General features: G+C 36.6%; 1 protein-coding gene across 6 annotated transcripts in view; it reads left to right on the top strand.

The window, feature by feature from the left end:
• AKAP6 (A-kinase anchoring protein 6) overlaps positions 1–23198 on the top strand; it is a 493633-nt gene that overhangs the window by 322431 nt on the left and 148004 nt on the right. For all 6 annotated transcript variants that reach the window (XM_025919741.2, XM_086709961.1, XM_086709963.1 and 3 more), the window contains one exon: positions 21028–21176. In XM_025919741.2, coding sequence (XP_025775526.1) covers positions 21028–21176 — 149 coding nt within the window. The remainder of the gene's footprint in view (positions 1–21027; positions 21177–23198) is intronic.

The raw sequence follows: 23198 nt of genomic DNA, 5'->3' as shown, positions 1-23198 counted from the left end.
AGACAAGCTACTAGAGGCTGTCACATCAAGAATTGCAAGGAATAATTAATTCTTCTAGCCTAGATATAGTACAGGGCATACATTGTTAAATGGGAAACAAGAACTCTAAAATCATTGGGTCTAAAGCCATTCTGTATGACGAAAAGCAGCCCTAATAATGTCTGTAAGTATAACTGTTGTTTATGTCTTGACAGTCACCCACAGAATAGATTCAGTTTAAGGATATGTAATATTTCAGACTTCCATCCTAAATGGAAGAAATTAAATTCAAAGAAATATTCTTGGCACTTCAAGAGGTAAAGTGCTCCATCCCTGTCCCCTTTGATGATTGACAGCCTAATTAGAGGGGTTTTGGATTTGTAAACTCAGCTTAGGAAGTTTGACTATTTTTTAAGCATTTTCATTTTCTGTTGGTTCCTCGTGATTTGAACTTTCCTATCCTGTTATATGTCGTTCAACTATTCTTCCCTACAATGACTTTAAAGAGTCTGCTTCTCACTATAGCCTGGAATGTGATATATTTTCCCCATGTCTGAGCTCAACTGAGTCTTTTATCACTAGGGTTAAAGTGTCATAGAGATCTGCTAAAATTAAACATCACCACTTTAAATTAAAACGTGTAGCATGGAGGCTTAGTACCCCCTAGGAACTTTTTTGTTTGCAATTCATAGACAATCCAAACCTATTTCTTAAGCTGAAAGAATCTCAGTCAAAACATCCCTTTTTAACAGTATTTATGCTGCCACAGTTCAGGAAGTCCTTTGAATGTCTCCATTCATATCTTGGCTCTCAGATTGGCAACCTGAGGTATTTGCAAGCACTTGCCAGGGATCTCTGCTTTCTACTAGGACATCACTTCTTTTTCAGGCCTTCTACTGAGATTGTTCATGAACTTCTTCTCACTACCCTTCATTCACTCATTCATTCAGCATACAATTTTCTGAGCATTCGGTATGCAATTATGAATAAAAACAATGAGGTTTTTGCTTTTGTGGAATTTACATTTCAGTGGGATATGGATCAGAAAAAAAGCAAGCATACATGGAGTGCATGAGTGGCTCAGTTGGTTAAGCATCTGACTCTTGATTTCAGCTCAGGTCATGATAACATGGTCATGAGATTGAGCTCTTTTTCACTCTTTGCACTGAGCATGGAGCCTGCTTGGGGTTCTCTCCCCCTCTCTGTGCCCTTCTTCTGCTCACATGTGCACATGCTCTATCTCTCTCTCTCTCAAAATAAATAGGCATGGAAAAAAATTAAGAAAAAGCAAGCATGCAAATAAGCAAAAAAAGTTATTCAGTCAAATAAATATATTTGTAAGCTAGTAAATATTAGGGAGGAAATAAATAAGACCTGAGAGAGAGCATACCAGGAGACACCTGTCCTAGGTGAGATGATCAAGGAAGGAAGTAACATTTAAAGTAAGAATTAAAGGGGATACGAAGGTGATGTCCAGTGTATTCATGGTGAGAAGAAGCAAGGTTCATTCAAGGAATTGAAAGAAGCCTAGCATAGCTAGAATAAGTGGACAAGGATGAGAGCTGCTCAGGAGGGGTGATGGACAGTGAAGACTAGACAGGCAGGCCCCTGAAGATTCTGGTATTCAAAGGGAGATATGTCTGCAATATACAAGTTGAGGCCCAGGTCAGATCTTTCCTCTAAATAGATTTTGAGCATAGTATCTAATACCTACCCTTATGTTGTCAGTATGGGTGGTGGAGGGATACAGAATAATGGAAACATAAGATAATAATGGAGAAATTTGTGGAAATTTTCTGTGGACAGAGCAATGCTTAGGAATCCTCTATAACTAGTCTTTTGGTTCAAGAGATAACAATAATTCATTTTTTCACTCCAGTCCTAAAATAAAGAGCAGAAAAATATATAATTGGGGTAAGCAAAGGTGAGGAAGCAGGAGGTGAAAAAGCAGGAGGGTATAATTTTTTTAACCTGTCCTTAACTTACAATAGCACTATGCCTGATGGGTAGGAGGAATCAAGTCACTGGAGAGGAAAAAAAAATATGTATTTTTTTTTCTTCCCAGTCTCTTCCAGATATAATAGCAATGAACTAGTGGGCATTTTCAGGAAAAACAAAAACAAGCCAACCTTTATGAACTCTAAGCAACAGTGATGATGATGGATAGATTTAGTCATAAAGATGGTATGAATGTATAGGAATCACTGTTACAGGGTTTCGTGCAAGTGTGTTTGTGAGACAGATCTACCAGAAAACAGCACCAGTGGCTACTTAATTTGGGGGAACTTGTGGAAAGGAGGAAATAATTAGTGTATATTGTCTTAATTGGCTTGGGTTTCTCTAAAAGAATACCATAGACCAGGTGGCTTATAAACAAGAGACATTTATTTCTTATAGCTCTGAAGGCTGGGAGTTCCAAGATCAAGATGTTGGTACATTCAGTGTCTGTTCAGAGTCTACTTGCTGGTTCACTGGGACCTTACATGGCAGAGGAGCAAGGGAGTTCTGTTCTAATCCCATTCATGAGGGCTCATGACCTAATCACCTACCAGAGACCCCACCTCCTAATACTATCACACTGGGGATCAAGTTTCAACATATGAAGGGGGGGGGGGCACAAATATTCAATCTATAGCAAATATGTTTTGAGTTTTAGTTTGAGTTCTAGAGTTTCATTTTTGAGGGTATTGAAACTTCAGCCTACAAAAGAATTATTGAAGTCAAGATTTTTTTTAAGAACATTTCATTTTGGGTTCTGTGGGCACAATTGTGACAACCATTCTTCACCCTCATATCCATATTTGCTTTTTATATTTGCTCTTCCCTGTCCCTATTCTTGTCATCCCACTTTCCTCCCATTGGGTCTCCCTTTTGGTTGACATGCATAAGGTAACTTCTGAGGCTCTGCAATCTTCCCTGGCTATGCAAATTGGGGCCACATAGGAAATTCCAGCTTCACATGACCTCCTCCTGCCTGATACCCAGATCACCAGGAACAGGGCCAGGATAGGTCTTAAGCACAGACGAAAGAGGTGGACATTCAAGACTTGGGTGTCTTTTTCAGGCTCTCTACTGTGAAAGTAGATTTTCATCCAGTCTTTCCTAAAGTTATCTTGTAGATTTATGCATTTCAGTGTTTAAATGAAGAATATTGAAATTTATGAGCTTGGAGATAACTACCATGTTAAGATGTTAATGCCTGTGAATATTTACTATGAATTAATATATTGAAGTCTTTTTTAATTCAATAGCTAACCAAAGTAGGGATCAGGGGATGGACAAAGATAATGGGAGCTTTTGTGTGGAGGCTGTTACATATGGCTTTGAAATTTAATGGAGTATTCTTATCCAACATTTGGGGTTGTCTTACACAGAGGAAGTGAGTATTCTTGGCTTCCATTAGAATTTCCCAACTAAACACTGTTATCACCTTTATATTTTTATTATAACTTTAGTAAATTGATTAATAACCAGTATATTGAAAAGCAGAGGTTTTTTTTTCTGGAAATATATTTTCATATTCCCTATAAATATGGTTTTAAATAAAATATTATATGTTTTAAAACAACTCTTCTGATTCTTTCTTTTTTTCATCTTTATTTCTCATTTATCAGTGAACCACATCTCAATATAATATCCAGATTAAATGCTATTTTCCATCCTTTTAAATACTTCTATATTCTCATCTGTTTTTATGGCACGTTGCTGCATGTCTCCAGAGAGACACAGCATTTTTATTTTCAAGTAAATTTATATTAGTTACAGTCTCCAGCTGTTTTAGATATAGGATCATTTCCTGTCGGTACTGTTTCCAGGACAATTCTTTTTCCCCTCACAAAAATGAAAAATGTAATTTAACAAAGACATCCTATAATTGCCTTCATATATAGCAAGGTATCTAGCAATCTAAATACTTATTTTATTTAAAACATCTGTCTACATAATATCTAGTGATTGTCCAGGGCTATATCATCCTTGGGAGAGGCAGATGCTGCCATTTTTATTTAATTTATAAGGAGCCATCAAAAATGTTTCCTTAGTATTGAATCTTCTGCCATTATGTCAAATGTGTGTGTGTGTGTGTGTGTGTGTGTGTGTGTGTGTGTGTGTGTGTTTACGATAATAGCTTACCATTCTGGTGCTTGCAATTAGTTTAGCCTTTTTCAAATTGGGAAAGATCATTCTTCTAAAAATCACTATGGAAACATTCTGCAAGAATAGTAAGAATAGTAAGTAAGAATAGTCATATATATATATGTATATATATATACACACACACATATATATATATATATATCTCATAATAAAAATGGTGGCATGTGCTCTACTCCTAGAACTAGCCTTACACTAGAATCATGTTTTAATTGCCACATTCATTTAGAGTCATTTGTCTGTAGTGCATTTTCTTTTCATTTATTAAAAAAAAACTGTAAAGTTTTTATTGTGAAGTCATTCTGCTGATTAGAGCAGCCAGCTGATATTTTTTGCTATTTTTCAGAAAACATACGGACGAAGATGGAAGTTTCTATAAAAGCGCTTTGTCTTGGGGGTGATGCTGAATGTTGCTTATAGAAGAATCCATTCGTAAACTCTATTTATTGTGCACGACCCTTGGAGCCTCAGATAAAGTGTTTAACTTTTAATAGATTGTATCAATTTAGGCTCAGCTGAATGCCAAAAACAAGAGACACCCAGGCTTACAATAGTGTGTCTAAATGAGAAAGTTTACCTCTTCCAGGAAAGTAATGAAAATATTCCTTTTTGGAACACTAAGAGTATGAAAGGGAAATGATTATGGTTCCCTACTGACATACAGTTATGATTGACAGGAAAAACCAACATGCGTGCCACCTGAGACATCTTGTTCAGGAACTTTCTGGAGGGTAGTAAATTGGTGTTGGCACAAACACAAAAAAATAAAATGACTTGATTCAGCACTTTTCAATTCTAACTCCCCAAACACTAAAGAAAGAAGTAAATATTCATCAAATGATCAAAATTTATATTGATTTTTATTCTACATTAGCAGCTCAAAGTCGAGATTCTTGACAGGGTGGATGTCGGTTTGAATGATTCTCTTTGAAATGAGGATATAGGCACTGAGCTGAGTGCTACCGTGCATTCCTGAACCATAGGCCCTGATTATTAGAACCCTAGGAGGCTAAATTTTTAAAAGAACAGTATAAAGGCACACTTGTTCAGTTCTGTTTTGATAACTAAATTGTTATTATTAGTATGTAAAGTAATTCTTGTTGTTCCTGCTTCATTCCTTCCTCTCTATCACCATCTAAGGACAACTATTTTATAGAATTTCAAAGGAACTGGGGAGCATGTTGTAGCCATAGAGTTAATAGCAGCATTTGCCAGCATAATTGTACTTGGGAAGGAACTGCCAGTCCTGCAGGGCAAGAGAAGCTAAGATTGTATCTTCACATTATACATCTTTAATTTTTAGTTTCTGCCAGAAAGTAAATAAGGATTTGCTGTAGTGGAATTTGGAAGATGGGAACAAGGTGCAGCCATAGAATATAAACACAGACTTGATGCCTGTGTCATTGTGCAGAGATTTGCTAAGGAAACAGTAATGGAGAAACATCGAAATTCTAATCATCCCCTCCAGTCCACACAGTGTAATCACACTCCCTTCCCACCGTAGCTCATGACATAAAATGCTGAATTTTTAATGATTTTAACTACTTGCATTATAAAGAGGAGGATGGTGGTGGGTGAGGCTCTCCACAAATGCAGTTGCGTGATGTATTTGTTCTTTATATTTGTTAGGTGGAGGTGGTGGTGTTGTTTTTAATAAACAACTCATCTATCATTAAAATGGAGGAGGAAGGCATTTTTCTTTACACACAAATGCAGAATAAATAATGAAATTAGCATTCATGTTAATTTGTCCACTTTGTTTAAATGCTCACCATTTAACAAATATCATTAAAGACATAGCTTTAAAATTGAATTTTCTAAAGATTATCATGAATGTTTTTAATGGCTTGCAAACAGCATCAAGTCAGTAGAAATAAAGATGACTTTTGAAGGATATAAATACAGTATTTTTCACTTAAATCAGTTATCTTTTGTCTGATTTGATTATCCATATATCCATGAATGAAATATAAATAAACCTTGGGAACCTAAAGCTTGGTTTTCTGGAGCTGCCAGTATGGTCATAGGAGTTTTGTATCCTAATGTAAAAGATTAGTATATACAGTAGTCTTTTCTGAGTATAATATTGAGGTAGCTTTGAGTCACTTATTAAATACTTGATGTATATTTAATTCTTAACAATGGAAAAATATTTATGTTTTTAAATACTTTTATAACTCTCTTATCCAAGAATAATGTTCAAAAGAACATTCTAACTAACTTACTGTCTCTTTGTCAACATTTTTGAAGTGTAATATTAGTTTTATCCTTGGATGAATATTTTAGCTCCTATTATGCAGTACAATTTTTCTGTAATTCTAAGTTCTACGTTTCCTGAAGGCAGGGACCATGTCTGACCCAGATTTGTAACTTGCACGATATCTTACACTTAAGACTGGCAAGATATATTTGTCACATGAATAAATGAAGGCCCTTAATCAATTTTACTACAGAAAATACGTTGCTCCGGAATCCTGTGATTCTCTGCCCCAACTCTGTAGGAGAAGGAGGCGTTGCTATTCCACTTAGTCATGCACACAGGACTTAAAAACGTGAGATTCTGGTCCACTGTGATGCCAAATGTTATTTGTACTTAGCCAGAATGTAGCTAATAATAAACATACTTAGAGAGTTCATTTCTGCACAGGGGAAATGAACTTTTTTTGTCATTGAGGTAAAATTGGTATAACATTAGATAGGTTTCTGGCATTCAGTGATATACTTTGATATTTGTATACACTACAAAGTGATCACCACTGTAAGTCTACTGACCATCCATCACCATACAATTGCATCCCTTTATCCACTTCACCCACCCCAAAGTCCCCTTCCCATCTGGTAACCACCAATCTGTTCTCTACCTATGGGCTTGCTTTTGTTTTGTTTTGTTTTGTTTTGTTCTTTAGATTCCACATATAAGTGAAATCATATGGTTTTTGTCTTTGTCTGGCTTAATTCCCTTGCATAATACCCTCAAGGTCTATCCGTGTTGTCACAAGAGGCAAGATTTCATTAATTTTTATGGGTGAGTAGTATTCATGTATATATATATTCCATATCATCATTATCCATTCATCTATTGATGAACACTTAGGTTGCTTTCATATCTTGGCTACTGTAAATAAAGCTACAATGAACACAGGCGTGCATATATCTTTTTGAATTAGTGTTTTTGTATTATTTGGATAAATATCCAGAAGCAGAATTTCTGGAGCATATGGTAGTTTTATTATTAATTTTTTTGAGAAATATCCATACTGTTTTCCATAATGGCTACCCCAATTCACATTCTCACCAGCAGTGTATGAGGCTTCCCTTTTCCGCACATCTCCTCCAACACTTGTTGTTTCTTATCTTGTCCAACAAAGTGTAAGCTGATGTCTCATTCTGGTTTTGATTTTCATTTCCTTAATAATCAGTGGTGTTGAGCATATTTTCATGGGCCTTTTGGCTGTCTGTGTGTCCTCTTTGGAAAAATGTCTATTCAGATCCTCTGACCATTTTTTAATCGGGTTTTTTGCTTTTATTGTTGAGTTGTATGAGCTCTTTATCTGTTTTGGATATAACCCCCTTATTGGATGTGTGATTTGCAAATAACCTCTCCTATTCAGTAGGTTGCCTTTTAATTTTGTTGATGGTTTCCTTTGTTATGCAGAAACTTTTTATTTCAATGTAGTCCAATTTTTAAATTTTTGCTTTTATTTCCCTTACCTTTGGAGTCATATTCCAAACAATACAAAACAAAACATTGCTAAGACCAATGTCAAGGAGTTTACCACATGTTTTCTTCTGGGAGTTTTATGGTTTCAGGACTTACATTCAAATCTTTAACTCATTTGAGTTAATTTTTGTGAATGGTATAAAATAGTGGTCTACTTTCACTCTTTTACGTGTGGCTGTACAGTTTTCCCAACACCAATTTATTAAAGAGATTGTTTTTTCCCCATTGTATGTCCTTGCCTCTATTGTCAACAACCAGCTCATCATATATATGTGGGTTTATATCTGGGATCTCTATTCTGTCCCATTGATTATCTTCCTGTTTTTATGCCAGTATCATACTGTTTTGATTACTACATCTTTGTTGTATAGTTTGAAACCAGAGAATGTGATACCTCTAGCTTTGTTTTTCTTTCTGCAGATTACTTTGGTTATTTGGGCTCTTTCGTGGTGCCATACAGATTTCACAATTATTTGTTTTTGTTCTGTGAAAAATGCCATTGGAATTTTGATAGGGATTACACTGAATCTGTAGATTGCTTCCTTCTGCTAGCTTTGATTTTTGCTTGTTCTCCTTTTTTCTAGTTCCTTTAGATATAGAGTTAGATTGTTTATTTGAGATTCTTTTTGCTTGTTTATTGAGGTGCGCCTGTACTGTTATAAACTTCTGTCTTAAAACTGCTTTTGCTGCATCCCATAGAATTTGGTATGGTTGTATTTCCATTTTCATTTGTCACCAGGTGTTTTTTGAACTCTCCTTTGATTTTTTTTGTTGTTGTTGTTTTTGTTGAACCATTAGTTTTTCAGTAGGATGTTGTTTAATCTTTGCATATTTTGATTTTTCTAGATTTCTTCCTGTAATGCATTTCTATTTTCATACTGTTGTGGTCAGAAAAGGTGCTTGATATGATGTCAGTTTTCTTAAATTTGTTGAGACTTGTTTTGTGGGCTAACATTTGATCTATCTTGGAGGATGTTCCTGTGCAGTAGAGAAGAATGTGTATTCTGCATTTGGATTTCAGATGGAATATTCTGTATATATGTATTAAGTCCATCTGGTCTAATGTATCATTTAAGGCTGATGTTTCCATATTGGTTTTCTGTCTGGATGACCTATCCATTGATGTAGGTGGTATTAAAAGTCCTCAACTGTTGTTTTATTGTTGTTAATTTCTTTCTTAGGTTTCTTAATATTTAAGTTCTCATATGTTGGGTGCATAAGTATTAACAAATGTTATATCCTGTTGTTGGATTGACCCCTTTATCATTATATAATGGCTTTCTTTGCCTTTTATTACAATCTTAGCTTTAAAAATTTTTTTTCTGATATAGGTATAGCAGCACCATCTTTCTTTTTTTTAATTGTTTTAAAAGTTTATTTATTTTGAGAAAGAGAGAGAGAGAACATAAGCGGGGTAAGGACAGACAGAAGGAGAGACAGAATCCTAAGAAGGCTCCACCCTGTCAGTGCAGAGCCTGAACACCATCTTTCTTTTTATTTCTATTTGCATAGAACATCTTTTTTTCAGCACTTCCTTCAGTTTCTGTCTGTATCCTTAGATCTGAAGTGAGTGTCTTATATGCAACATATAGATGAATCTTGTTCTTTTATTCATTCATCCACTCTGTGCCTTTTGTTTGGAAAATTTAATCCACTTATATTTAAAATAATTATCAACAGGTATGTATGTATTACCAGTTTATTAATTTTGTACTTCCTCTCTGTTCCTTTCTTGTGTTGTGGTTTGGTGATTTTCTTTAATGTTACGTTTAGATTCTTTTCTCCTTATCTTTTGTGTATCTACTGTAGATTTCTGCTTTGTGGTTACCATAAGATTCACATGTAACATCCTATGTATATTACAGTCTATTTTAAGTTGATAGCATCTTAAGTTTGAGCACATTCTGAAAAGTCTGCATTTTTACTCCCCTCCTCAATGTTCTGTTTTTGATGTCCTAGTTTACATTTTTTATTTTGTGTATCCCTTAACTAATTATTATGGTTATAGTTAATTTTACTACTTTTGTGTTTTAACCTTATTATAGCTTTACATGTGGTTAATATATTACCTTTACAGTATACATGTATTTACTAGTGAGAGTTTTACATGCACATGTTTTCTTGTTACTAGTTTGTGCCTTTCTTTCCATTTTAAAGAAATCCCTTTAATATTACTTGTAAGGCCAGTTTAGTGGTGATGAACCCCTTTAATTTTGCTTATCAGAAAAACTCCTAATTTTTCCTTCAGTTCTGAAGGATAAACTTGCCAGGTAGAGTGTTCTTGGTTTGAAGTTGTTTGTTTTGTTTTGTTTTGTTTTGTTTCTTTTTTGTTTGTTTGTTTGTTTGTTTGTTTTTTCCTTTTAGCAGTTTGAACATATCATACCACTCCCTTCTGGCCTGTAACATTTTGGCTGAAAAATCAGCCGATAACCTTATGGGGGCTCCTTTGTACGTAGCCATTGTTTTTCTCCTGTTGCTTTTAAGTATTCTCTCTTTAACTTTTGACATTTTAATTTCAATCTGCCTTGGAGTGGAGATTTTTGGTTCATTTTATTTGGAACTCTCTGCTTCCCAGATTTGGATGTCTATTTCCTTCTCTATGTTAGGGAAGTTTTCAACCATTATTTCTTCAAGTAACTTTTCTACCACTTTTTCTTTCTCTCTCTTTTCCATCTATAATGCAGATGCTTTTCTCTTGATGTTTGGTGTCCCACAGGTCCCTTAAGCTATCTTCACTTTAAAAATTTTTTTTTCTGTTCTCCTTGGATGAGTACCACTGCCTTGTCTTCCAAGTCACTGATCCTTTCTTCTAGTTCTTCCAGTCTGATGTTGAACTTGTCTAGCGTATTTTTTAGTTCAGCTATTGTATTATTCAGTTCTGTGAGTTCTGTTTGGTACTTTCTTATGTTTTCTATCTCTTTGTTGAAGTTCTTACTGTGTTCATCCATACTCCTAAGTTCATTAAACATCTTTATGACCATTACTTTGAGCTCTTTATCAGGTAGATTATTTATATCCATTTCATTAAGGTCTTTTTCTGAGCTTTTGTCTTGTTTTTTTAACTGGGAACACATTCCTGTCTCTCTTCATTTTGCTTGACTCTTTGTGTTTGTTTCTATGTGTTAGGTGAAACAGCTGCCTGTCCTAGTCTTGAAGGAATGGCCTTATGTGGGTGATAGAACTTATGGTTCAACCTTGCTCTCTAGCTTTTGGTTGTTTCTCAGACCTTTGTGATTGTCTAAATAGCCTGATTTGTTGTGGATAGTTCCCTGCTGTTGAGGGTCTGCCTAAAGCTCTCAGTGTTCTAAATGGAGGGATCTAAGACAGTGCCTAGTTTTAGGGTAATTGTAAACCAGATCTTCAGGCAGCATCTTTTAAGGTATTTAAATATCTACAGTCTTGTGGGTCTACAATCATAAACCCTGCTGACTTCTAGATCAGGAGATCTGGAGGTATCTATTGGACAACAGTTGTAAATATTGTGGCTTTTGATGTGTGTATAAGCACCTTTCTGGGAGGTATCAGCTAGCTGTGGTGAGGCCAAAGAAGGATGAAAATATTATATCTTTCCACCCATATTCCCTGGGGGCAACTCTGTTGCCTCTGGATTAGGGCAAACCTAAAACCTGCCCCTCAGGCCTGAAGCTCCAGGACAAGAAAATAGGCCTTTTTTATATGATGGCTGTAGGTGATGGTCTAGTGTTTGTGCAGTGCCCTGGGGGTGGTAGCCTGCCAAAGACTATTTCCTCAATTGTTTCAGACCTTTGGGAACCAGAAATACAATCCCCCTGACTACCAGAGGCAGATGTTCAAGGAACATCCACTGTATGGGTTGCATGTTCCCACCAGCTACTGTGGAGAGGAGGGGAGTAAGGCTTGGAGATGCAGGGGTTGGGGGAGCACTCAGGTAGTCCTGCTATGATGCCTGAGGGATTATGGCTGTGGTATGTAGGCGCAGTGTGTTCAGCCAACCTAGCGAGGGTATAGTGGGGCATGGCTGCAACTCCTAGATGTAGGCACTCCCACCAGAGCTAGCAGGCTAGGAGGTAATGTGAAAATGTCCCTCCATGGGGCCAACACCAACAAGACAGAAGCAGAATGCAAAAATGGCTCCCACCAGTGCATTTGTCCTCAGAGAGAGAATTCCAACAGGCTCCTGACTTTCTGGTAGATACTTTAATATTAACAAATGAGTGTCCTTCATTTATGATAGGTGCATTTTAAACTGTGCTTTTGTGCTGGGTCCCTAGGCTACTGGGTTTGTGCATGAACACTTTAAGGGTAGATTTTACATTCCCTACAGCCCTATAGTTTTCCTAGAAGTAAGTCCTATTGGTTTTTGAGGCCAGACGCTTTAGGACCCATCTCTCCATTGCAGTTTATTCTTTGCTGTGGAGGTGCTGTTCAGCTACCTTTCAGGTCCTTTTCAGATAGAATTGTGCCATATGTAGCTGTATATTTGTTGTGTTCATGGGAGAAGGTGAGTTCAGGATTCTTCTATACTGTCATCTCAAACCCTCCTCAAAGGAGATGCACTTTGAATTCAGTTCCAGAGGTGAGTTATTTTAGGAAATTATGAACCACCTACAATGATGACAAAAGCAAAAATGCCCCCAAATAACTAGAATCGTGAGGGAAAAAAAACCAGGAATACTGTAAAATGACAACTCTAAATCCTGGAGTGAGTATGGGGAGCTCTACCAAACAAAATTATGGAGATTTACAGTGTAGATTCTAATAAACCCTGGAAGTCCTTGTCAGGACTGTGGGGTCTTGAGACCTATAGGTTCTTCCAGAAGAAGAGGCAGTCTCGGCTAGTTGCATGAGAGGGATACAATGGGGAAGAAAAAGAGAAGTCATAGTAAATATTTATATAAGGAGGAGAAGACTGCATGTGCTTACATTTACTGCATCAAAGGTTAAAAAATTCTGTGTAGTAAAAGTAGAAATATATTTCCAAATGACAAAATTATTGCCAGAAAAAGTACTATCTTCTCTCTTTTTTACCCCCCCACATTATATTAAACGATCTTCCTGAGTAACTGTGGATTCTTCCAAAAACAAACTATGGCATTAATGTCTCCTTCAAAAGCTCAAATACTCTTTTTCTTTAAAATGAGAAATCAGATTTTATTAAGCTAAAACAAGTTCCTACCCAGAAGACTTAAAGACTTAAAACTTGTTTTGAAACGCATTGTGAAGATAACCACATGAAGAAAATAGCTCAAGTTTTTATTCTATGTGTGTGTGACTGCCATCGTTAGTTTCTAATATAGTGTATGACGTATAAGATCACTCTGTTAGCTGAATAAAACATTATCAAGTGATTCCTGAATTAAAGCTTTCCTTTTCTTCTTTTCTTCTTAGAGAAAAGTAAGTAAGTTATATATTTCAATAATTTTCTTTTGTGAAAGAAAAGAATCTCCTTTTTAAGTGAGAATGATGCCAACAGTTTCAGAAATCAAGCTGAGGCTGCAGCCTTCAAACAATCTATTTTATTTCTTTGTACATTTTAAACTGTTTCAGATTTTCAAACTCAGTAAAATTTATTCAGCCAATTTTTATAGAGTACCTGTGATATACCCTATGCTGTGCTAGGTGCTGTTGATACTGCAACAAGCACATAGACAAAGTCCCTGCCCTCATGGGGCTTCTAATCCACTGGAGGAAGATGGACAATACAAAATAAGTAACATATTTTGGCTAGATATGGTAAATATGTATGAAAGAGTATAAGGATGTGGGGGGTGGGTGTAAGTTGAATTTTTAAGTAGGAGATCAGAGAAGCCCTGAATGAGAAGATGGCATTTTTGCAAAGACCTGAGAGAGGTTAGGGACTAAGCTGTCATGCAAATAAGGCCAAGTGCCCCTAGAGCATGCCTACTAGCCCTGCTGGAGCAGGTCAGTATAGGTTGAGGACTGAGGACTAACTGTTGGCATGGGGAATGTGAACAAAACCCTGACTGGAGTGTGTTCAAGAGAAAATAAGAGAGGAATTGGACATAGTGAATAGATAGTGTATATCTATATAGTATAAAAGTGAGTTTGCAATAATGGAGAACAGAGAAATTGGGCTTTGGCCAGGGGATAGATTAGTGTCAATTGGTGTATAAGGATTATTTTTCCTTTTCTTTCTTTCTTTCTTTCTTTCTTTCTTTCTTTCTTTCTTTCTTTCTTTTTTTCTCAGCAAGGGAAAAGCAACAGCATTTTTTTTCTGGCTGATGTGGTGATGAGAGTAATACACAAGAGAGAAAAAAACTGTATACAGGAAAGAAGGGCGATTTACCACAGAGGTGACAATCTTTATGTAGATAAGAGAAGATCTGGTGCACAGGTGAAGGGGACCAGACTTAGAAAGGTAAAAGGACTGTTTCCACAGAAACAGGAGGGAAGGAAGAGGATGTGGACCCAGATGCAAGAAGGCAGGTAGTTGTGGTGGGAAGCTATGAAATACAGTATGAATGAGTGGGCAGACTTCTAATAGCATGAGTTAAGAAATAGTGAAATTAATTTTAACATTCTCAGGATACATAACCCAGCAAAGGGTGCTGGGACATGCAGCAATGATGAAATAATTGATATTTCTTGACTAAATCAGTGCTTTTTAAGGCAAGGATAAGGGATATGTCTATATGTAATTATAAAAGTGATTATGTGTTTAATCATTAAAGATTGTTAGGACACAATGGAGTACTACGTGGCAATGAGAAAGAATGAAATATGGCCCTTTGTAGCAACGTGGATGGAACTGGAGAGTGTGATGCTAAATGAAATAAGCCATACAGAGAAAGACAGATACCGTATGTTTTCACTCTTATGTGGATTCTGAGAAACTTAACAGAAACCCATGGGGGAGGGTAAGGAAAAAAAAAAAAAAAAAGGAGGTTAGAGTGAGAGAGAGCCAAAGCATAAGAGACTCTTAAAAACTGAGAACAAACTGAGGGTTGATGGGGGGGTGGGAGGGAGGGGAGGGTGGGTGATGGGTATAGAGGAGGGCACCTTTTGGGATGAGCCCTGGGTGTTGTATGGAAACCAATTTGACAATAAATTTCATATATTGAAAAAAAAAGATTGTTAAGAAATTTAACCCTTCCCGCAAATTTATCATGGGTTAGCTATATTGTTATTTGATTCAGTATCAAGGGGAACTGTATGGTTGAGTAATTATTCAGGCCCTAAAAGAAGATTATTGAATTTGGATCACTATATATGAAGCCAAATTTAAGTAAACTATTTTAACACACTGTGCCTTATATTCTGATTAAGTTATTAATGGTTAGTCTAAATTTGAAGAGGTGTATCCCTTGTGACTTAGGTTCTAGGTGCTTATAAAACAAAGGCACAAAGGTGCTATTAGGAATAGTGAAGGAATGCAAAGGAATTATATTCAACCTCAGATGGGAAGGCAGTGTTTCTAACTTTATTATGTGTATTAGTCTGCTAGGGTGGCAATAACAAAATACCACAGACTGGTGGCTTAAACAGCAGAAATGTATTTCTCACAGTTGTGGAAGCTAAAAATTCCAAATCAAGATATTGGCAGGTTTGATTTCTTGTAAGGCATCGCTCTTTAGCTTGGAAACGTCCATCTTCTCGCTGTGTCCTCACATGGCCTTTTCTCTTTGTCCCTACTTTTCATCTTCTTATAAAGACACCATTCCTATTGGATTAGGGCCCCACCCTTGTGACCTCATTTAATCTTAATTCCCTCCTTAAAGACTATCTCCACTCTTGCACTGTTGGTGGGAATGCAAATTGGTGCAGCCGCTCTGGAAAGCAGTGCGGAGGTTCCTCAGAAAATTAAAAATAGACCTACCCTATGACCCAGCAATAGCACTGCTAGGAATTTATCCAAGGGACACAGGAGTACTGATGCATAGGGGCACTTGTACCCCAATGTTCATAGCAGCACTCTCAACAATAGCCAAATTATGGAAAGAGCCTAAATGTCCATCAACTGATGAATGGATAAAGAAATTGTGGTTTATATACACAATGGAATACTACGTGGCAATGAGAAAAAATGAAATATGGCCTTTTGTAGCAACGTGGATGGAACTGGAGAGTGTGATGCTAAGTGAAATAAGCCATACAGAGAAAGACAGATACCATATGGTTTCACTCTTATGTGGATCCTGAGAAACTTAACAGGAACCCATGGGGGAGGGGAAGGAAAAAAAAAAAAAAAAGAGGTTAGAGTGGGAGAGAGCCAAAGCATAAGAGACTGTTGAGAATTGAGAACAAACTAAGGGTTGATGGGGGGTGGGAGGGAGGAGAGGGTGGGTGATGGGTATTGAGGAGGGCACCTTTTGGGATGAGCACTGGGTGTTGTATGGAAACCAATTTGACAATAAATTTCATATATAAATAAAAATAAATAAATAAATAAATAAATAAATAAATAAATAAAATAAAAAAACAGCATGTGAAAATAGGCAGAAAAACTCTAAAATAAGTGCTGACTTAGTCATATATTAAGAAATAATAAATTGTTGCAGTAGTTCAAAAAAAAAAAAAGACTATCTCCAAATATGGTCATATTGGGTGTTAGGACTTCAACATATGAATTGGGGGTGGGAGGAGCTCAGTCCATATTATGTTAAAGGTTTACTAGAGGTACAAGTTACTAGAATCTCTTAGGCATTTATTTGGGACACTGGCCTTCTGGCCTGATGGAAACTTGATTCCTTCTCAATGCAGTATTCCCAAAGTACATCAGGAGGTAAGTGCTTTATGAGCATATTTGGACTAATCCATCAGATGACTCCCTTGCCATGAGAGAAAAGGAGAGATGGAGGAAGATTAAGGCCATTACAGAAACAGTGGCATCTTCTGTTGTCATGTTGTTGGATAGCATCCAAATTCTCTAAACTGACATCCTCTTCTCTGTAAGACTCTTCATCTAAATGCCCCAAAGCTCCAGCCCCCTCTCTGAACACGCCATATCCTTTTCATGACTCTAGGCCTTTGAACAAACAAGTCACTGCCTATAAAGAATCTATCTGCTTCTTCACCTGACAAAATCATACCCATCCTCCCAGATCTGGCTCAAATGACACCTCTCCTAGGCTTTTACTGCCCATTCCTCATTTTCAGACAATTAGTTGTTTGTTTTTTTTTAATTCTCATCCTCCCCACATTCATTTTACATAGCACACTTGAGGCTATCTGTTGGCATAGCTCTTTCCTTCTCCAAAGGGACTGTTTTTTCCTCGTCGTACACATAGTCCCAGGTGCCGTTCCTGACACATGTTGAAGGCTCAATGCACATATGAGTAATAAGTGGATAGATGGATGAATGTATAATTCATTTATTCAACAGTTATTTTCTGAGCCCCTATCATATTCTGCCAAGGTGCTGGGAGTACAAATAACAAAGGAGACAGACAGACCCAGTCCCATTATGGAGCTTAGAGTCTGGAGACAGAGACAGAGTATAAACAAGTAAATATGAGAATTTTTAAATTGTGATATATTCTGTAAAAGAAATTAATACTGTTCCAAAGGAGAAAAAAAATAGAATGAATATACCTTTCATAGGGTGATCAGGGAAGGCCTTTCGAGAGATAAAATGTCAACTGAGAAGTGAAGGATGAGAAGACATTAGTAAGAGAGTATTCCAGAGAAAGAGAGCAATATGTGCAAAGGCCCTGAGATTGGAAAGAGTTGTTTAAAGAACTGAAAATAGAGATGACAGGGCATGGTGATCATGAGAAAGACAATTAGAAAATGACATCTGAAGAACAAAATGTCTTGGAGCATAGAAGTTTGGGATGTTTGTTTGTTTGTTTTTGGGTTTTTGTTTGTTTTGTTTTGTTATTTTATTTTATTTTTTTATGAGAACCACTGAGGCCACTATAAAGGAAGATTGGAGGGGCAGGAATGGGTGAGTAGAGATGAATGTTAGAAGATAACTGTTGCACTGCAGAGGAGAGGTGATGAAGGCGTGGACTAGGCTAGCAGGAATGCAGATTGGGGAGACAGACTGGAGAGACATTTTGGAAGAAGAATCAATGGAATTTAGAGAGTAAATGGCTGTGGGAAATGAGTAAAGGGAGGAATTAAGGACAACTTTCAGTTTTCTGACCTGAGCAACACATGGTGCCATTTATTTGAAAGGAAGGACGTAAGTGCAGAATGTTTTGGGGGATGTGGTGAGGATGAGAATGAAGCATTCAGTTTTGAATACTTGTGCCTAAAGTAAATCCAAGAAGCAGTGTCAGGTGTTTGCTTGGATGTATAATATGGAGCTCAGAAAAGATTAGGAGCCATTACTATATAGATTTCAGTGAAAGCCATGGAGAATAGTATAAATAAAGAAAAGCAATCCAGAATTAAGCCCTGAAACAACAACTAGTGATCTCAGCTCTGATTCAGAAATCAATCAGTGAACCATCTGTAAAACAGATTTGGTGATGGTAGAGAAGGAAGGAAGGAGAGTGATTGAGAATCCATCACATTAGGTCAGCTAAGGGGTAATGCAGACTTTGAGTAGAATAAGTGAGAACTGATATTTTTTTCTGTCATCATATACTCTCTCCCATGGCATTCTCATTTCCTCTCCTAATGTCAGCCATTGCTTCTAGGTTTATATATCAGACTTAATTTTTTCCACTTGTTTACTGATCATCTCCTTTTGGGTGTTCCACCAGTACCTCAAACCAAAAGACTCAAATCCACATCATCTGTTTCATCCATCCATATTGCTGTTTTTTTACACCTACTCTAATTGATGGCACCATAGGCTTTTCAGCAACCAGGTAGTAACAAGTTGATCTGTCACTGTATTTGCACCCTCTTTTTCCTTTATTTTCCTTAATGAGTAAGTTGCCAAATTCTGTTGATAACATAACAGTAATGTTATTTAATCAAGTTGAGCTACCATTTGTAAAATATAGTATTTTACAGAGTATCCACTATTATCATAAATGCTAACAAATAAAATTCCTTTAATCAGAGATTCAGTGTTACTGTTTTTTAAAGTAGTATATTTTCTTCATATCTTCCTCTTAAAAATTTATCTTTGGACTAAGATATAGTATGAGAAAAATTTAACCAGTCTGCAGAGAGTTAGACTGGCAAAGCCATTCAACCTTAGCAGAAGGAGCTATTTTGGTTCTATTTTTATCATCACATTTAGGAATGAATCATTGAAAGCAGAGAGAGAAATAGAGATGGATAGGAAAGACTTGGGCCATCTAATTCATCTCTTTGTTAGTGCAGGGAAGTTTCCTATGTCAAATGCCTGTGAGATATTGTGCAATAAAAGTCTTACATTACAACATTTCAATCATTTTCATAAGGTGACTAATTATCTTTGAATTGCTCTCCGTATTGTTCTCTGAACTCCTTTCCATGTATCCCTGTCATATGAGAGGTATGTTCCTTTGTACACAGAAATGGCCTAGGGTCTCTGAGGGATGAGTTCCAGTTATTTTTCTATAGTAGTGATGTCTACATTAAGTTGACTTCATTCTTGATGATTCTTTTTGTGACCAGTGACACACATTTGTGAGATCATTATCCAGAATGAGGATGGTCTGGCTTGTTATCTTAGGATGTTTAAAAACTTATGAGAATCTCTAGGGATCAGACATGTCCCTTGGCATCTAATGGTGGAGAAACATTATTTGAATGGGTTTTCCAATAGAATACATGGTATGGGAAGACCTCTTTATTATCCCTACAGCTTGGAAGAGGGGAAGGATAAAAGGGGTTGGCATTTGGGAGGATTATTGTTTTTAAGTTCTTTGACTATTACTTTCCAATTAGTTTGGGCAAGAAAAATTCACATGAACCATATATAGATTATAGCTTTTAATTGATTTCTGAAATTTCAGTGATCAAAATATAGTAATTTTAGCATTTTTATAAGTTTCTCCTCTATAGTCTAGAGTGTTCATAATTAGCTGCTTGTAGAAAGCAACAACATAGGAACTTCAGAGATCTTACATTTCATAAACTACCCGTTTCATTTACAGAGTCCTGATTTGCTGTTTTAAGCAGCTGCCACTTTGTAACACTGTTTTTGTTGTTGTTGTTGTTGTTGTTGTTGTTGTTTTGTTTTGTTTTGTTTTTCTTCCATGGTCAAGTCTATACAGCCAGAGAGCAGGCAAAAGGCCTTGATTGGTTCACAAAAAGTAGGACCTCGTGTCTGACTTGGCTTTTCTTAAACATTACAGAATTCTGGCAACTACCCAACAGCTGACCCAGAACTGTTTTTAACACAATATGTAATTAAATTAGAAAGAAGTAGCAGTTTTAAGGCTTATCAGAAATGTTAACAGACATGGATGGATTTTGTGAAGTACGCCAAAAGAAAATAAGAGTTCCTTTGGTGCGCAGTGCACATGAAGTCAGCATTTCTCCCTCCCCTCTACCATGGGCACGCATTCCTGGTCTCATCTGGTGTTCTGGGGAACCCTAAAGCCACAGGGATCATAACAGCTGCAATAAATAAAGCATCTATTCAATAAATTTCCATGCCAAATATTATTCAGCATTCTTTTGGCCTTGGTTTGATAGAAAACAGCATGGTGAACTTACTACCTCTCTTTACTACAGTAAGCCCCAAGTAACTATGAAAGATGTAACAATTCAAACCAACATGTAAGCAAAATCATGATTCTGTCTGTTTTAAAATTAAGGTAATAATACAGGGGACCCCCCAAAAAAGTAACAAAGGAAGTCTATTGTCATTATTGAAGATACATTAGAATTTGTACTAGGCTTTTATTCTTCTCAGGGAAGATAATGAGAAGGGAAGATAATGAGAAACGTTCAGAATATATGTCCATGAAAATGTATGGGTTTGAGGGAGATCTTTAAAAAATAAATGTTACATATGTGGCAATATAAGGAAGAATATTATTAAGGAATTTCACAGAATTTTTATGTAAAATCTCATCATGCAGTATTATGATCACAGGGATATTTTGTGATATTTACTGAGTCTTCTGAGAGTTCACTTATTCAAGTCATATTTTAAGGAGGAACTTATAAGATTCAGATCTAAAGTATAATTCTGTAATACGCCCAGCTGATCCCATTAAATCCAACCCAAAAAGGAACGGTATAATGATGTGAACAATTCCCATTCTTTGAGTTGTTACACCTCACTTGAAATGCATTCCTTTTGGATTAAAACAGCAATTCCCCTTTGTTTCTCTCTCCAGGCTGAGGTTCAGCTATGCTACCTGGAAGCACAAAGAGATGCTGTTGAGCAGATGTCCCTAAAGCTGTACAGCGAGCAGTACACCAGCAGCAGCAAGAGGAAAGAAGAGTTTGCTGATATGTCAAAAGTTCATTCAGTGGGAGGCAATGGGTAGGGAGCTATTCTTTTTGTTGTTTTATTCTCACTAATCTCTACTTTTTCAATGATTCTCCACTGGTTAGTGTTAGGCAAGGCATTTCCTCCTTAGCTAACAGACCAGTCGAAGCTCAGTAGAGTAGGCGTTTACGTTCTTTTCCATTTGTGCCAGAATGGAAGAGTGTGGATTTTATCAGACTCTCTCATCTAACCCAGAACTTCCTAACTTTCTTGTTATTTTTTTCAAAACAGCCTTTTTGCAAGCTTCAAATCTCTGTTTCAAAGTAGTGATGTTGGGAATGTTTGTGTGACTATGTTGTGCTTATAGTATTGGTCTTTCTTCTTCATAAATTTTTTTCAGTGTTTTTTCCCCCTTTTTAACTTCACCATTTATTTTAAAGTCTATCCAAGGGACTTTTAAATATCAAAATCTCACTGGAAATTTGGTACTACATAATTTTCCTGAAAACATAGATATTTAATAATTCTTCATAGACACTGGGTTAGCCAGTTGCATTCACATAAAGTCAATTAGAATAACAGTCTAGCACTAGAATTGTCCATGGTATGTGAAAGGACCCAACAAATTCAGTGACCCACCAACAACTTCCCTCAGCCTGACACACATGGCTGTATTTACATTGTACTAAATACCCAAATATACTATATTCAATTTATATATACTATGTTCAATTATACTATTGAATAAATAACTTACACTTTCAGATATTTCCAAATGACTTAAAAATTTTTTTTAACATTTATTTATTGAGAGACAGAGAGAGACAGATCATGAGCAGGGGAGGGGCAGAGAGAGGAGACACAGAATCTGAAACAGGCTCCAGGCTCTGAGCTGTCAGCACAGAGCCCAACGTAGGGCTTGAACCCACAAACCGTTAGATCATGACCTGAGCTGAAGTCAGATGCTTAACCAACTGAGCCACCCGGACGCCCCACTGTGCCACCCAGGCGCCCCTCCAAATGACTTTCAAGTTATGCAAATACTGCATGTATATATATATATTTTCTTTTTTTTTCTTTTCTGGCTCAATTCTATTATTTTATAGGCGATTATTAAAGAATAAAAGAATACTAATTAAATTTAATTATTTCATTATTTTAATGACTTAAGAATAAGTATACTCATAAAAATGGGAACAGTAACCTATTTCACTTTTATACTTGCACCAGACAATAAGGGGGAGAAACTGTTCCCTCAAGTTCCATTACATACATGTTAATAAGCGTCATATGGGGTTTAACTGTAGCCAAAATATTCCCTGAAAAGGCAGGAAGAAAGAAATCTTTTTGTGCACTTGTTTGCATTTACACTTTAAATGCATATAGTTACAGATATTTTGGGATAAATTAAGTACTGATTATAAATTCTGTCTTGTGATATAACCTAAGGTCTAAGAATACAGGAAAATGATGCGGGTTATAATTCTGTTTAGGAAATGGACTAAATTTTCCTAATTTTCAAATTTTCAAATTTCAAATTTTCAAATCTATATAATTTGTTGCTCTATCAAGATATTAAAAAAATTTTTTTTGATGTTTATTTTTGAGAGACAGCATGCACACGCAAGCAAGTGGGGGAGGGGCAGAGAGAGAGGGAGACACAAAATCCAAAGCCTCCTCCAGGCTCTGAGCTGTCAGCACAGAGCCCAGCATGGGGCTCAAACCCATTAACCATGAGATCATGACCTGAGCCAAATTCGGACGCTTAACCAAATGAGCCATCCAGGTTCCTCTCTATCAAGATATTTTTTATATACAGATACATTATGTATATAGAAAAGCATTGCAGCATATAAGAAAGAAAAGGTTAGGTCTTGGAGCATGAACAATAAGCTGTTTTGAGGCTTTAATGTGCTTTAATTTCTCTCTGTGCCTAAATAGTCTTTGGCGTAGATGCAAGCACAAACTTTAGGTCACATTTTCGTGTTTTCTGAAAGCCCTGGGGACTGAGCGGGCACCTCGTGCTTCTGACCTCAGATTCCAAGGACCCAACCTGAGTACTTACTCTGGGCTTCA

The sequence above is a fragment of the Puma concolor genome, chromosome B3, assembly GCF_028749965.1.
Source record: "Puma concolor isolate L17-30 chromosome B3, mPumCon1.1.hap2, whole genome shotgun sequence".
In the NCBI taxonomy this organism is placed as follows: Eukaryota; Metazoa; Chordata; class Mammalia; order Carnivora; family Felidae; genus Puma; species Puma concolor.
This window is presented reverse-complemented; position numbering and strand designations above follow the sequence as displayed.